The sequence below is a fragment of the Capra hircus genome, chromosome 5 (assembly GCF_001704415.2).
Source record: "Capra hircus breed San Clemente chromosome 5, ASM170441v1, whole genome shotgun sequence".
Taxonomy (NCBI): domain Eukaryota; kingdom Metazoa; phylum Chordata; class Mammalia; order Artiodactyla; family Bovidae; genus Capra; species Capra hircus.
In genome coordinates, this window is record NC_030812.1 from 28308928 (window position 1) to 28324838 (window position 15911).

Genomic DNA, 15911 nt, shown 5'->3' on the forward strand with positions numbered 1-15911 from the left:
AGGAATCATCTATGTTAGGGAAAACTAGACTGATGAGTCTTTGGTTGTGTTATAAGGAAAATTTAGCATGCCTTGATGTTATCTCTGCCTTTACTATGATTTGTGTAGTACTTGTTTTGTCATGGCAAATACACAAAGGTAAAAATGAAAAATACGCAAAGGTAAAAATGAAAAACTGTAAAAATACGTAGGAAGGTGTATAAGCCAGTTGGTCTAGCCAGTATACAGGCTTTATAGTCATCATTTGGTCATTGCTTTCTGTAGCAGGTGATGCAGGGTGATATGCTTTGGGCTCTAATTGCGGTGAACCTGTGATGTTTCTTCTAGAGGGCACTACATGCTGCATAGCCTTTTCTAATAGCACATAGCCTTTCTAGGCCTATCCCAGTCAGCTTCTATAACTTGAGCAGGCTCAAGACATTTCATCCTTTTAGAATAATAAAACCATGTAATTGACTTTGTGATTTATTTTTGATTGGCTTAATTTAATGTTTAAAATAAGGGCAACTCTGAACTGATCAGTCCTAAACTGATCATTGAATCTCTTAGTAGACCTAACAAGACTTCTTTGCTTCAAACATCATTGCCTTGACTTATTCTTCAAACAACATAATGTTAGATCCCCTCATTTATTCTCATCTATTTGCTTAGATTTTAAAAATCTTTTTAAAGTTCCACATTCAGAGCTAAGCACAGTTCTCCAGTGTAGGCAGTTTGCATAGAGAAGAAGTCCATTTCCCTCCTCAGACTTTACTTTTAATGAAACATGATTATCAGCATAGGGGCAGCCATAGCGCATTTTGTCTCACTGAAATAGATTTTTTTCAAGTCCTAGTTTTTCTCACATATATTGAGCCGTTTTGTTGATGTTAATTCTAAGTGCATGATTTATACTTATCCTTATTAAAGTTTATCCTGTTAGATTTATCCTTATTAAAGTTTAGATATCCTGTTCGTTTATCCTGTTAGAATAGCCTTCTGTTCCAGCCACTTAGGATTACTTTAAAAGTTGATTTTATCATATATGATATTGCTTTCCTATCCCAGATTCCTGTCATTTGCATATTTGATCATCATCCAAGTCATTAATTTATTAAAAATGTTGCAGAGGACAGGTTTCCCTGAGGTCTGATGTAGTATCACTAAACCTTCTTCCAGACTTACTCTCACTGTAGGTGCAGTTTGCGTATAATAATTATCTTAACCACTTAACTTACAGAATTCATATTTTTCACCTTCAACAAAGATCTCAAGAGACTATTTTATACATTGCTGAAATCCAGAAATATTTATGTTTATAGCATTCCTTTGTCCAACCACATTTAAAACGGAAACTGAGATAGTTTGGTTATGGTTTCTGGCGATTTTTGGTGCCCTGCCTGGACACTCATAAACTATTCTTTTAACGGGCTTCCCTGGTGGCTCAGCGGCACACAATCCCACTTGCAGTGCAGGAGATGCAGGTTCGATCCCTGGGTTTGGAAGATCTCCTGGATGAGGAAATGGCAACCCACTCCAATATTTGCCAGGCAAATCTCATGGATAGAGGAGCCTGGAAGGCTGCAGTCCCTGGGGTCTCAAAGAGTCGGACACGACTGAACAGTTGGGCATTCCTTTAATAACTGTTTCTGCAGTCTTGCCTTGGATTTCATATCAGATCACTGTGGTGTAAGGTGTGAAGAATGTACTCTCTTTTCATGTTGAAAGTTGCTACTACAGACATAAAAAGCTAATGTGATGCTTGGCATTATCAGAACCATGAGATTTGTCTGAGTTTACATACTGAGTGTCACCTACAGATCTCGTCTTCTCATTCTCTAATTTTCCTGGTATACAGTTTCATCCAGGTATATAATTTCATTCCTGGCACTTTTTGATAGTCTCTTTATGTATTGTGATCCGCTAATCCCATATTTGGTCTTCTTTTTCTATTCTTAAGGTGGTGTTTCTTTACAGAAAAGACAGAAGGAAAACCAGGGATCGAGATATTCTCCTGTCTCTTTTTTATATTAATTATGTGTCATATACAACAAAAAGTGGACCTTTGCCTTTCCCTTACCTTTTTTTGCAGGTCTCAGCACAGTCTGGGCTTCAACTCAAGCTTGTTCCTTTTATATATTGTTGCCACTTTTTAAAAAATAGTTTTTCCCTTTTATATATATATATATATATTTTGTCCTTCTAATTCTGTGTTGATTGGTGAGCTTTCCATCCAGTCTGTGTAGATACCTCCTTTCTTTTTCCCCTCTATCTCAGATAACATGGGATTGGCAGATTTCATTTTTGAGGACTTTTTTTCATCTCAGACCATGAGCTTGGGTCCTGTCTTCTTCACTGTTTGAACCCTGCTCTTAACTGTGTTCCTTATTCTTCTTCCAGCTTACCTGGCTTGGTTGCTTTCATTTGAGGCTCCCAGCACTTCCTCTTTTGCAATCAGTTTCTCTTTCTTGGTCAACGTAGATTCAGAATTATAATTCTTACCTCTTCTGCTGTCTGGCTGGTAAACAACTAGCCAGGCAGGTTTTGTTTTTTGTTGTTGTTTTTTTTAACCATGTGTGCTGCTTTTTAGTTGAAAAATTTTCACCAGTTGTTCAGGTAGCGGACATCTTTTATCACTTGTGACAGAGGGCTCTTCCCAAGAGAGTTAGCTGATTTCACCATTACTCAGTAGTTAGGGCATCTCACTGGCTTCAGAGGAAAACTTTCAGGGCCATCTCTCCCTGCCAGGTGTCCTCCCTTATCTGCCCTTCCAGCCTTCCCACACATCCAAGGAAATCATTCTGCTGTCCTCTCCTCTTTAAAAATGTCATAGCCAGTTATTCACTGATACTTTCTCCCTTTTTATTTATTTATTTATTTTTACTTTTTTTCTTTTGAAGCTGACCTCAGAGTAGGGTGTATAGGCTTTTCGGTTCTTGTCCTTTCATGCTGTAACTAACATAGGAAGACTGGCATGCTTTCTTTCATGTGTTCTTTTCATCATGATGGAGTCTAAAGTATTAGGGAAGTTAGACGTTCCTGGCATCTTATCGTCCCAAGTTAGTTTCTGATTTCCTTAGTTGCTATGGACACCTTTCTGTTTACCTTTCTTACTCAAGGTTCAGTTCAGTTCAGTCGCTCAGTCGTGTCCAACTCTTTGCGACCCCATGAATCGCAGCACGCCAGGCCTCCCTGTCCATCACCAACTCCCGGAGTTCACTCAAGGTAAAGCTCATCAAACCTCTTCCTCTCTTTGCTCCAGGCTCTCTAGAAGAGGGTTCAGGAAGCAGGCCTGAGGGAGAAGGTTAAACTATAGGAGTGCACTAGTACATTCAGAGGCTGCCTTATCTCAAAAGGGTAATTTATACTTCAGGGGACCATGAAGCAGCTCTTCATGGAATCCCAGTTACAAACAGGAAAGATCATACCTGATACTGTTTCTGTTCCTCAGTGGCTACCAATCAGATGCTTTCTGCTAGGCCTCTACACTCAGGAGTGGTTTTCTACTTAGTGGCACACATTTTTAACATGCAATCAACTTGAACAGGTAAGGTTTCTGTATCCTTACATTTAATCAGAGATACTGTGAAATGTTGAAAATTCAAAAATGGTCAAAATATATTAGGACTGGAATACTCTGGAGAACGCAGGCAAATAAAAATATAAATCATGTCAACAAGTATTTCAACACACCAAGGAGAAGTTATTCCCTTTAAACAGCTCATGTTTCACTGGAATGAATTAAGTATATGAGGCAGAGAATACAATAAAATGCTAAATTGGTAACAACCACTTAGAGTTCACTAGAGTTGGTTTTCCAAAGCTGCATTCAGTTTACATCAGAGAAGGAACAGACTTCTGTATTTCAAAATTGTTTCCTGCTGAATTGTTATTGTTGTGGGATAAGCAGGGGCCTAGAGCTGTGTTTATCAGTGACCTTTAGCCTTCACTTCTAAGAATGTGGAGCTGAATGGATTCTTGCTCCCACAGCAGAGTAAAAGCAGCTTAGTGTGGCAAGAACATGAGTGATTATATTCAAGGATTTTAGATTTTAAAATCTCTAATGAGAGAGTACTTGGGTTGGCTGTACTGTTATGAGCTGATTTTAGGGGTAGCAGTTTTAGAATTCTAGCCTTAATTGACAGCCCTTTGCTTAGTCACGAGGGGCTAGGTGTAATGCCACATTATATTGAGAAGACTAGAAACTGTTGTTACATATTAACCTTACTAGGCACTGATAACTTGAGAAGAACAAAACAACACAGCCACCCTACTTTCATAGTGTTTCAGCTGTTGTTATGTTGCAAAATCTGATGGGCCTTGATTTGGTTCTCGGTAATCATCAGTCATCTTCCAAGAAATCTTCAGGTATGATGCATTTGGGAATGATAAGGCAGCTAAGTCTTCTGAAGACTGACATCATGTTTCTTAATTTTGCTTTATTTTCCATACTGTTTGCTGTGGGAGCAGTGGTAGCTTCCTCATTTTCCTGAGAAGAACTGGGACAGAGTACTTTTCTAGAAACCCCAGTGCTTCTGTGTTTTATATTATGATCTCAAGGGTACCATAGTACATCTCACCTGACATTAATATGGACAGAAAGGATTCCCTACCTTCTCCACCCTTAACACCACGGTGTGTGCAAAGCACACACACCTCCAGACCAGAGGAAAAGGAAAGCACACTTTGTTTTTCTCACCTTTTAAATTCTTTTTAGCTGTAAGAAACCTGTGTTTCATGAATACTAGTTTGCGTCTTGGCTTCCTGGATTCAACTTATAATGCATATAGCCTTGCTAAACATTAGATGTCAGTTGAAAGAGAAATTTCCTTCTTTTCTAACCCTCCTTTTTTTCTTTAGCATTTAGACCATTAAATTTTTATTATACTATGTGTATTCTTAGATCTTGCTTGTTTTATATTCCAATAAGACTTATGATGTTTATGTGATTTGCATGACTATAGTCATTTTTCTGTAAATGATTGTTTTTGCCTGAATGTAATAATTTTATAATCTAATGTTTGGGAATAATGTAGCCTGCTGAGGGATATAGGTACACATAAGGAATTGTCTTTCCATCTGTGCTTAGTAAAGTTGATATTGATCTCTTTTTTGTAATATAAGCATAATATTTAAATTATAGGTAAAAGTTTGAGTGTATTTCATTTTGAATGTGGAGAATGTTGTTAAGTCACTGCATCCCTGATCTCTAACCTTTTAGTTTCAACTGTTTATGTCATGTATCTTTTACCTTTCTCTTATATGTGCAAGTACACTGTGGCCTATACATATTTTTTCTATTAAAAATTTATTATAGAAAATTTCAAACATATATTAAGAAAATAATGATTTTGTACATATCCTCTTGTACATATCCTCCAACTTTAAATATTACATATTACGACTTTTCTATAGATTCTTTACTACCAGCACCACCTGGGAAGCCCCTACCATTTCTCATTCTCTGCTTACTAATTTTTTTTTTAGTAAAATTTATATATGTTAAAATGAATTTCAGCTGTACTTTACAACTATGTAATCCATATACCTAACATAATATAGAACACTTTTATATTCTAGAAAGTTCCCTGGTATACCTTCACAGTTGATCCCTACCCTGGTAGGAAGTCACTGTACTTTTAAATTTTGCTTGTTTTAGAACATCATATATCATGCATTATATTGATATATTCTTTTTTCTGATTTCTTTGGTTCAATATCACATCTGTGAGATCGAACCATTTTGTTGAATTCCTTGTTTGCTGAGTAGTATATTGGATGAGTGTACTGCAGTTTGTATTAATGTATCCATTTTCTTAGTTATGAACATTTGGATTCTTTCCAGTTTTTGCTTGTATGCTGTGGATATCTATGTGTAAGTCTTTGGCTGTTCTTAATCTTTCATTTCTCTTGGATAAATACCTATGAGTAGAATTGCTGGATCAAGGGGCCAGTGCATGTTTACTCTTGTAAGAGACTGCCTACCATTTTTCTAAAGTGGTTGCATCATTTTACATTCCTACTGGCAAAGGATGAGAGTTCTAGTTGCTCCACATCCTTGCCAATACTTGGGTTCTTCCTCTTCATTTTAGCTGTCCTGGTGAGTATAGGTACACAGTCTTTAAATTAAAATACATTTTATTTTGAGAATTTTGTGGCATGTCTTGAGGTAATAGAAAATGCTCTTTAATTTGATTCAGCTCTTAAAACCCTTTTAAAGTTTGATCTGTACTGAGTGCTGATCACAACAGTTGTCCTCCAGGGCCCAGGATATTCTTTCTCACTAACCATGGCTAGAGGTTCTGAGGGAAAATTATTGGTGATCTTTTACACCCATTTTAGCCCCTTATTTCCGAAATACTTCCTCATATATTTATTCTTGACAGCAGATGTGGTTCCCATTTTATAGATGAAGCGATGAACACTGAAAAGAACTTGCCTAAGATTTGCCCCAGGGTTTTAGAGACTGAAACCCAGGACTTCCAACTTGGTCCAGTACTGTTTAACTAGGACATCAGAAGGAGCACAGTTCAGTTCAGTTGCTCAGTCATGTCTGACTCTTTGCGACCCGATGCATCGCAGCACGCCAGGCCTCCCTGTCTATCACCAACTCCCGGAGTCTACCCAAACTCATGTCCATCGAGTTGGTGATGCCATCCAGCCATCTCATCCTCTGTCGTCCCCTTCTCCTCCTGCCCCCATTCCCTCCCAGCATCAGGGTCTTTTCCAGTGAGTCAAGTCTTCGTGAGGTAGCCAAAGTATTGGAGTTTCAGCTTCAGCATCAGTCCTTCCAATGAACGCCCAGGACTGATCTCCTTTAGGATGGACTGGTTGGATCTCCTTGCAGTCCAAGGGACTCTCAAGAGTCTTCTCCAACACCACAGGTCAAAAGCATCAATTCTTCGGCGCTCAGCTTTCTTCACAGTCCAACTCTCACATCCATACATGACCACTGGAAAAACCATAGCCTTGACTAGATGGACCTTTGTTGGCAAAGTAAAGGAGTAACATACTAGAATTCATCAGATATGTGGGTTTGCAAGTTTAGATAAACTGATGGAAATAGAAGCTTTTTCTTGGAGGAGGTTGCTAGTGGGGATATCTCCATGTTAGTTGTATTCCATAGAGTGTGAGCTGACCTTGAAATATGTAATGGTCATTGATTTGTGCTCTTTTCATTTGGTTTCTTGGAATTTTGATTCTTGTTTAAATCCTTACAGTAGATGAGCTGATAAGGTTATAAAAATACGGTAGTTGGTGCCTTTCTGAGAACAAATACATCACTGAGCATCCTAAACTGACATTTTGGAACCCTGCATACAATTTTCAGAGCCGTTTTAGGAACCCCTGTCTGTGATTCCTAGAAACGCTCTTTGGACACTTCAGTGGTTTTTAGCAGTGAATGTCTGTCACTGCCCACATTGTTGGGGTCAGAGGTATATCCCAGCAGGTAACCTAAACTGGATGGTTAGGAAGAAACTTCATGGTGAGTAATGTTTATGGTTTTTGAAAGTAAACTGCAGTTAAAGGTTTCAGTATAAATCTGCTCTTACACCATTGTCAGATGTTAAAGTACGGCATTTGTTTTATTTTAGTGATGTCCTTGCACTGCCCATTTTTAAGCAAGAAGAATCAAGTTTGCCTCCAGATAATGAGAATAAAATTCTCCCTTTTCAATATGTGCTTTGTGCTGCCACCTCTCCAGCAGTGAAACTCCATGATGAAACTCTGACATATCTCAATCAAGGTTAGATGTGGTCTTACTCATTAGTATTATTTATAGACCTACTGGATTTGTGATATTTAGTTTGGTACACTTATGTGTAAAAACACTATACCTTTCTAGTGTGACCTGTTAAAGTAAAAAACTTACTTTAGAAATTTGAGTTTCAGTGTTGTATTTGATAAATATTACTGGTTTGTTTCTTCTACCTGCCCATTTTTAGTTCTAATCTCTCCTTTTCTAGTCCCTGTTCCCTGAACATCCCTGTTTGTTACTGTCTGAGAAGTATTACTGTATCCAGCTCTTTCATTTACCAGTTGTGTGACCTTGGACAAGTTGATTAGACTCTACATTTCAGTTTCTTTATATGTGAAACTGAAATTGATAATACCTTAGAGAGTTGTGTCAATTAAATGATATAATTTATGAAAAATATTAAGCATTGTGCTTAGCATATAGTAAAGGATTAAAGTTGTTACTAATAATGCTACACTCTTGTGTATTCAGATAACTGAATTTTATTCTTTTTGAATCTTGGGACGTTAACCTATGATAAATATAATATATAGTTACTTTTTCCTTCTAGGACAGTCTTATGAAATCCGAATGCTAGACAATAGGAAACTTGGAGAACTTCCAGAAATCAATGGCAAGTTGGTGAAGGTAAAAAAAAAACAAGTACTGACCCTCTTTGGATTAATATTTTTTCTTTCCTAAGGGGCTTGGCGGTAATCTCTCACCTACTGTAGTTTGTTGGCAGAGTGGTAAACTGCTGTGTTATTTCTTAGGGGCCAGAGTGAACCCACCTATTCACCTGCATTTTTCAGAGCTGCCGAAAGAGAAAACTTAGCATACCAGGCCTGGAGAGTCTCATGACTCAGTGAAGTTCTTTTTGGGTGGAATAAAGTAGCCTCCTTGAGATCGTTAGAGAAGTTCCAGTGTGTCTTTGGATACTTGGTCTAGTAGCAAGGAAACCAGGAGCTACTGTTGATGAATAGCAGTTTTCTTAGTCTGGACTGATAGTAATGAATTCACAGTATAATTGAGATGGAGGAGTTTGGTCAGCTGCTGTAGAAGGTGATGAGAAAGATGTCAACAGGCACGTCCACAAAGTAAGAGTAACAAAAGGAAAGTTGACGGAAGCAGCCCCTGCCTACCCTCAATGTTTACAGGTTGTGTGGTGGGGACGCAAGCAGGGACGTGGTGAGGATTTCATATACATCTAAAGATCTGAGCCAGACATTGCATGGTAACAGTGGACACATGTATTAATGCTTCCAGTGGGAGTTCTTTATGCCTAGTTACCAGTCAGGGCTGATGTTTAAGCCAAGTTTTAATTATGGTACTAGTTAACTATGAGGATTATATTTGAGCAGTTATAAAGTTTGCCTGGAAATATAGAATGGTTTGGGTTTTATTTTATTTTATTATTTTTTTTAATTTTATTTATTTTTTTATTTTTTAAATTTTAAAATCTTTAATTCTTACATGCGTTCCCAAACATGAACCCCCCTCCCACCTCCCTCCCCATAACATCAAAACAGATCTCAAGAAAAATAATTTTAGGTTGTGTCTGGAAGCCAACTGGGGGTGACTCCTGCTAGTTTTCTTTGTCAGCACTAATTTTCAAGGGATGCTGTTATCATTTGATATTGTTGCTTTCTTTTAGAGTATATTCCGTGTTGTGTTCCACGACAGACGGCTACAGTACACCGAACATCAGCAGCTGGAGGGCTGGAGGTGGAACCGACCTGGAGATAGAATTCTTGACATAGGTAAGTTAAGAGAATCCATTGCTTAGGAAGTGCCTTTAACTATGGTCTGTGAATTGATCTTCTTTACTTGACATTTGCCTTGACTCAGAATGCTCCAGGGGCTCAATTAACATGAACTAAGCATAAAATATTACTGGTGTAATGATTTCAGAATTCAAGTTGAAAGTGTAGACACTTCAGTTCTGTAACAACTGCATCCATTACTAAAAAGTGCTTTTTGTTTTTGTTTTTTAATTTAGTTGTGGTAAAATATACATAACATAAAATTTACCGTTTTAACCATTTTTAAGTTTACAATTCAGTTGCGTTAAGTACATGCCCATTGTTGCACAAACCATCACTACCATCCATCTCTAGAATTTTTTTCGTCTCGCAAAAGTGAAACTCTGTACCCATGAAACAACAATTTCCCATTCCTTCCTCTCCCCAGCCCCTGGCAACCACCGTTCTACTTCTTATCTGTATGAATTTAACTGCTGTAGGTATCTCGTATAAATGAAATCATTATTTGTCTTTTTGTGCCTGCGATATTTCAGTCAGTGTAACCCTCAAGATTCATACATATAGTAGCATGTGTTACAGTTTCCTTCTCTTTGGGAACGCTTATACACTGTTGTGGAAATTAAGTTGGTATAGCCACTGTGGAAAACAGTATGGAGGTTTTTCAGAAAGCTAAAAATAGAACTATCATATGACCTAACATTTCCACTCCTGGATATATATCCAAAAGAGCCAAAAACACCAATTCAAAAAGATAGAAGCACCACGACGTTCATAGCAGCATTATTCACAGTTGCCAAGATGTGCACACAACCTAAGTGTCCATCAGCAGTTAAATGGATAAAGAAGATGTGATACACACACACACACACACACACACACACACATACACACACACACAAATACACATCCAAGCTCTACAGCGTTAGCCTCTCTTCGTGAATATACTTTTAGTTCTGGCATCTGTCCTTGATCTCTTATTGGTTATTATCTCCTAATGGTAAACATGGTTGCTAAACAGACCTAAGTATTACTAATTTTATCTGAGAAAACACTGGTTCTCCTACGGATATCTTGATATCCATTTGATAAACTGATGTTACGATAAATCCAACACAGCTAATAGTGTGGAGTGGGAACCACTTAATGCTTTCTTGTTTGAATCATTGATATTAAAACAGTAGAGAAGTTATAGCACAGTTATAATAACAAATATTAGCTGGCCTTATCCCTCAATTTGAATTATTAATAGCAGTCAGGGAATAATATTTAAATACATGCTGTATGGAACAGAAAGTTCTAAAGTCTGTTCATTTTCCTCCTCTCTTGAATATAAGTTGTGTCATTCTATTATAGGGTTCTTTGATGACTTCATGAGTCAACTGTTATGTTAAATTTACCCACTTATATTTGTGATGCAGTGATTTCTGTCTTTATTCGGACACTCTGCTTTATCCTTCTATAACAATCCTCTTAGTTTTTCTCTAGCAATAACACTGCCTTTAAAACTGTAAGTGAAGCAGATTGTAAATTAAATTTTTCACAACACTAGACCCAGTGTGTAAACTAAATTTATCTTTAAGTAGAATTCTGGCAAATTAAAAGGAAACTACTCATAAATTGTCTTATTTTTAAAACTTTTTAAAGTGGAAAAAAGATGTTCAAAGGAAAGTACTTAGGTCAATTTTAGCTCTAATTGAACTCTTTTTTTGGCAAAAAAAAAAAAGTTTAGGGTATGATACACAAAAATCTTGGTAATTCAGGACCAATGATAGAAGAATCGGTGCTTTCTTATTTAAACCCAGTAGCACCCAGAATTGTTCAATGATCACCATTTATTTCTCAGATATCCCAATGTCTGTGGGTATAATCGATCCTAGGGCTAACCCAAACCAACTAAACACAGTGGAGTTCCTGTGGGACCCTGCGAAAAGGACGTCTGTGTTTATTCAGGTAAGACGCTGTGGACAGGGCTCCAGTTTTTTGAAAAGGATTCAGGTAAGACACTGTGGACAGGGCTCCAGTTTTGAAAAGGATACCCTACCATGAATTTGGTCCTTAAAGGATAAAAACGTATTGAATTTGAAATCTTTCCGGGTTGCAACCTGTAAACTTCTAAACAAATGCAGACTTCTCAACATGTGAAAGCAAAGAGGAGTTTCTGAGTTGCTCTTCTAATTTCCCCAATTTATTTATTTGTTTCTCTCAAAAATACTTGCTAATGCATGCATAATATTTTATTCTTGAGATAAACTTAGCTAACAGTTGTCTAGTATTGAGATTATCCTCATTTTTCAGTACTACCAAAGAAGTTATTTTGAACATCTTCATAATTAGAATTTGATTTGCATATCTGATTATGTCCTTTGGGTAGACTGCCTGAAAACTCATATTTGTAATAATGATAGCCGGTAGTTGACTGAGTGCTTCTCATCAGATAGTCACTGTGTTAACAGTTTTTACCCATGATTTTAAGACTTTCAACAAGAATCCTGTGGAGTAAGAATATTCCTTGAGTCTTAGATAAGTTAATAACTTACCCAGGCTAGTATTTGGTCAACCAGGGCTCCACTGTGACGATTTGTCAAGATCTTGAACTTTATATGCAGTAGCCTAGCAAACAGTTTTCTTCCTATTGCTTGTGAGCTTTCTTATTTACTATTCTCCCAGCATGGATGGTGCCTCTGTTTTCGAAAATCTACTGTAAATTTCAGGAAAGTTTCATTAATAGAAATCATTTCTCTTCTACGTTAACTCTGTCTTTTTTGAAATAATCAATGAATTCCTCAGAGCAGCTTTTTGTTAACATTAGACCTGTACATTTATTTTGTTTGCGTGTGTAAATCATTGAAGTTTTCCTCATTTCCTCATGAGAGTGTAAACTCTTCATGATCAGAAAGAGAGTAGAAGGTTGTCTTGTAGGTGTTTAAAGGTTTTGCTGTTGCCCTAAAATGTTGCTGACCGGTTTGGCTCCTAATAGAACTGAAACCTGGCTGGATGGTGTATTCTTTTCAGGTGCATTGTATTAGCACAGAGTTCACCATGAGGAAACATGGTGGTGAGAAGGGAGTGCCATTTCGAGTACAAATTGATACCTTCAAGGAGAATGAGAGCGGGGAGTATACTGAGCACTTACACTCAGCCAGCTGCCAGATCAAAGTCTTCAAGGTATTCCTGGGCTTTGCGCTGGTCCTTGGACTTTTTTTCCTTGTCTTTCATTTGCAACATTAGTCACCAAGTGAGAAAGTCAGCTTGTCTCTTTTCCAAAACTATGAAAGCCCAGCCTAAATTAGAGTTACTGAAATAAGTACTGAGCTGCCCAGTAAAGAAGTTTAAATAGGGATGGTGGGAGAAGGGGAACTTGGAAAAGGGATCATAGGGATATCATGTGGATAAATATCTTCTCATTGCAAGATTCATTAACATGAAAGTATTTGGAGCATGACATGAAGTCCCCCTTTAGTGCTCTTGCCCTGACCCCCAACCCCTCCCCAGAGGTAACCAGTCTCAGTAATTTCATATGTATTCTAATTCACTTCTGTGCTCTTATGTACACATGTACATAGATATACACATATTTTCCTTTCTTTGAAACATAAACAGAATTGTATTGTATGAATTGCTTTGAAGCTTGCTTTTTTCATAACTATGTGCTTTAGAGATTTTTCCATGTCTGAAGCTATAGATCTCGTACTCGCCTTCAGTTCTATTACACATTTACGTATCCCATTTTCAGACTTAGATTTAATGATGGCTCTTGTCTTTACCTCATTGTATATACCTTTTTGTTTCACAAGTGATTACTCTAAGTTTGTAGAAGTAATGTTGAATCGAAGGGTAAGTACTTGAGTTTAAAATGGAATATTTCTCCTTTCAGCCCAAAGGTGCAGACAGAAAACAAAAAACAGATAGGGAGAAAATGGAGAAACGAACACCTCATGAGAAGGAGAAATACCAACCTTCCTATGAGACAACTATACTCACAGAGGTAAAAGGATTTCTTTGGGTGACAGTTTCAATCAGTATTTTTTACTCTTAAATAGCCAATTATTTTGTAACATACTATTGACCCTTGAATAACACAGGTTTGAACTGCATGGGTCTATTTATACATAGAATTTTTTTTTCCCTGCTAAATATGTATTAATACTAAGGGTTCCCTGGTGACACAGTAGTAAAGAATCTGCCTGCTGACACAAGAGACCTGGGTTCGATCCCTGGGTTGGGAAGATTCCCCTGGAGGAGGAACTGACTACCCACTCCAGTATTCTTGCCTAGAAAATTCCACGGACAGAGGAGCCTGGCGGGCTACAGTCCATCGGGTTGTGAAGAGTCAAACATGACTGAATACGTACACAGCTGTGGACTATAGTACTACATGGTTTGCGACTAAATACAGGGGTGCAGATACAGAGGGCTGACCATCAAGTTACACCCAGAGTTTTGACTGTGGAAAAGGAGATGGTGCCCCTAACACCTATATTGCTCAAGGGTCAACTGTACACATATTATCGTTATGTTGTATACCTAAAACTAATATTATAGGTATGTCAGTTATATTTCAATTTAAAAAAAAAATAGAAGAAACATCACTTCTAGTCTGATCAAAACTTATTTGTCCTCTTAGTTGTGAGGCCTTATGAGGAATTAAGATTTACTAATCAAGATGTGCTTTTTGAGGGACTTCTCTGACAGTTCAGTGGTTAAGACTCCATGCTCCCGATTCAGGGGACACAGGTTCAATACCTGATTCGAAAACTAAGATCCTACATGCCGCATGGTATGGCCAAAAAAAAAAAATGGTGTGCTATTCGACAAATGAACTTATCTACAAAACAGAAATAGAGTTACAGATGTAGAAAACAAACTTAGGGTTACCGGGGGTCAGGGTCAGGAAGGGAAGGGCGAGTTGGGAGACTGGGATTGACATATACTGTGCTGCGCTGTGCTTGGTCGTTCAGTCGTGTCTGACTCTTTGTGACCCATGGACTAGCCCGCCAGGCTCCTCTGTCCATGGGGATTCTCCAGGCAAGAATACCAGAGTGGGTTGCCATGCCCTCCTCCAGACATGTACATACTACTACATATAAAATAGATAACTGATAAGGACCTTCTGTATAGCACAGCGAACTTACTCAGTACTCTTTAATGGCCTATATGGGAAAAGAATCTAAAAAAGAGTAGATATATGGTATATGTATAACTGATTCCTGTTGCTGTACACCTGAAACGAATATCACATTGTAAATCAACTCTGTGTGTGTGCGTGTGTGTACATGCTTAGTCTCATCCAGCTCTTTTCAACCCCATAGACTGTAGCCCACCAGCCTCCTCTGTCCATGGAATTTTCCAGGCAAGAATACTGGAGTGTATGGCAAAACCAGATACAATATTGTAAAGTAATTAGCCTCCAATTAAAATAAATAAATTTTTAAAAAATGTGTAGTTGAATTAAAAAAGAAAAAAATACTGGAGTGGGTTGCCATTTCCTCCTCCAGAGTATCTTCCCAACCCAGGAACTGAACCTGCGCTCTCTTGCATCTCCTGCATCGATAGGTGGATTCTTTACCACTGTACCACCTGGGGATCCAAAAAAAAAAAAAGATGGGCTATTTAAGTAACAGTGTTTTGGTGGAACTCTAGTCATGTACTTTCTGCATCTAAATTGTCCTTTGTTTTTAGTGTTCTCCATGGCCTGAGATCACATATGTCAATAATTCCCCATCACCTGGCTTCAACAGTTCCCATAGCAGTTTTTCTCTTGGTGAAGGGTAAGTCTAGAAAGTGAAATTAGCTTGTGTTTGTCCTAAAGATATATTATTTCATTATGTCTCCATAAGCAAAATCTTTGCAAATCAGTAAGAACTTCTGTTTGGTCAGTCTTTGATGGACTTATATATTAACTGAGGTTTGGACTATCTTAAAAAGAGACTAAGTTTTATGTAGCCTTTCCCCCCCCACCCCATTATTTTATTTATTTATTGGTCATGCCACAAGACTTAAAGGATTTTAGTTCCTCAACCAGAGATTGAACCCAGGCCTCTGGACCTCCAGGGAATTCCCTTCTCTCCACTCTTAAATAGCATTATGGTCAGTGTTTAGTGATTTGAGGACTGATTTTCTGGACTTTTCCCTTCTTCCTCTTACTGCTTATCTTGAGGTTATTTCACTTCCTGATTATAGCATGGTCATTGGGAACTGAAACAGTTGTACAGACACTAAAATCTGTTTGGTTACTTATTTAAAAATGGTCCTAACACCTAATTTATTATAAATCTTTGATAATTGGGGGAAGAAAGTAAAGGTGAGAGCTCAAATGAAGTTTTGGAATTATCTATGGGATTTATTTAGTCTTGCTTTATTGTCTTTATTATCAGAGATAATTGAAAGTTGGCATAGATGCCTACTCCAGTTAAAAAAAGTTGTCGTATAGT

The 15911-nt window shown here is 37.7% G+C and overlaps 1 protein-coding gene across 3 annotated transcripts in view; it reads left to right on the plus strand.

The window, feature by feature from the left end:
- TFCP2 (transcription factor CP2) overlaps positions 1 to 15911 on the plus strand; it is a 49590-nt gene that overhangs the window by 25221 nt on the left and 8458 nt on the right. For all 3 annotated transcript variants that reach the window (XM_005679954.3, XM_005679955.3, XM_005679956.3), the window contains exons 2-8: positions 7575 to 7726; positions 8289 to 8365; positions 9372 to 9477; positions 11324 to 11430; positions 12493 to 12645; positions 13355 to 13465; positions 15160 to 15248. In XM_005679954.3, coding sequence (XP_005680011.1) covers positions 7575 to 7726; positions 8289 to 8365; positions 9372 to 9477; positions 11324 to 11430; positions 12493 to 12645; positions 13355 to 13465; positions 15160 to 15248 — 795 coding nt within the window. The remainder of the gene's footprint in view (positions 1 to 7574; positions 7727 to 8288; positions 8366 to 9371; positions 9478 to 11323; positions 11431 to 12492; positions 12646 to 13354; positions 13466 to 15159; positions 15249 to 15911) is intronic.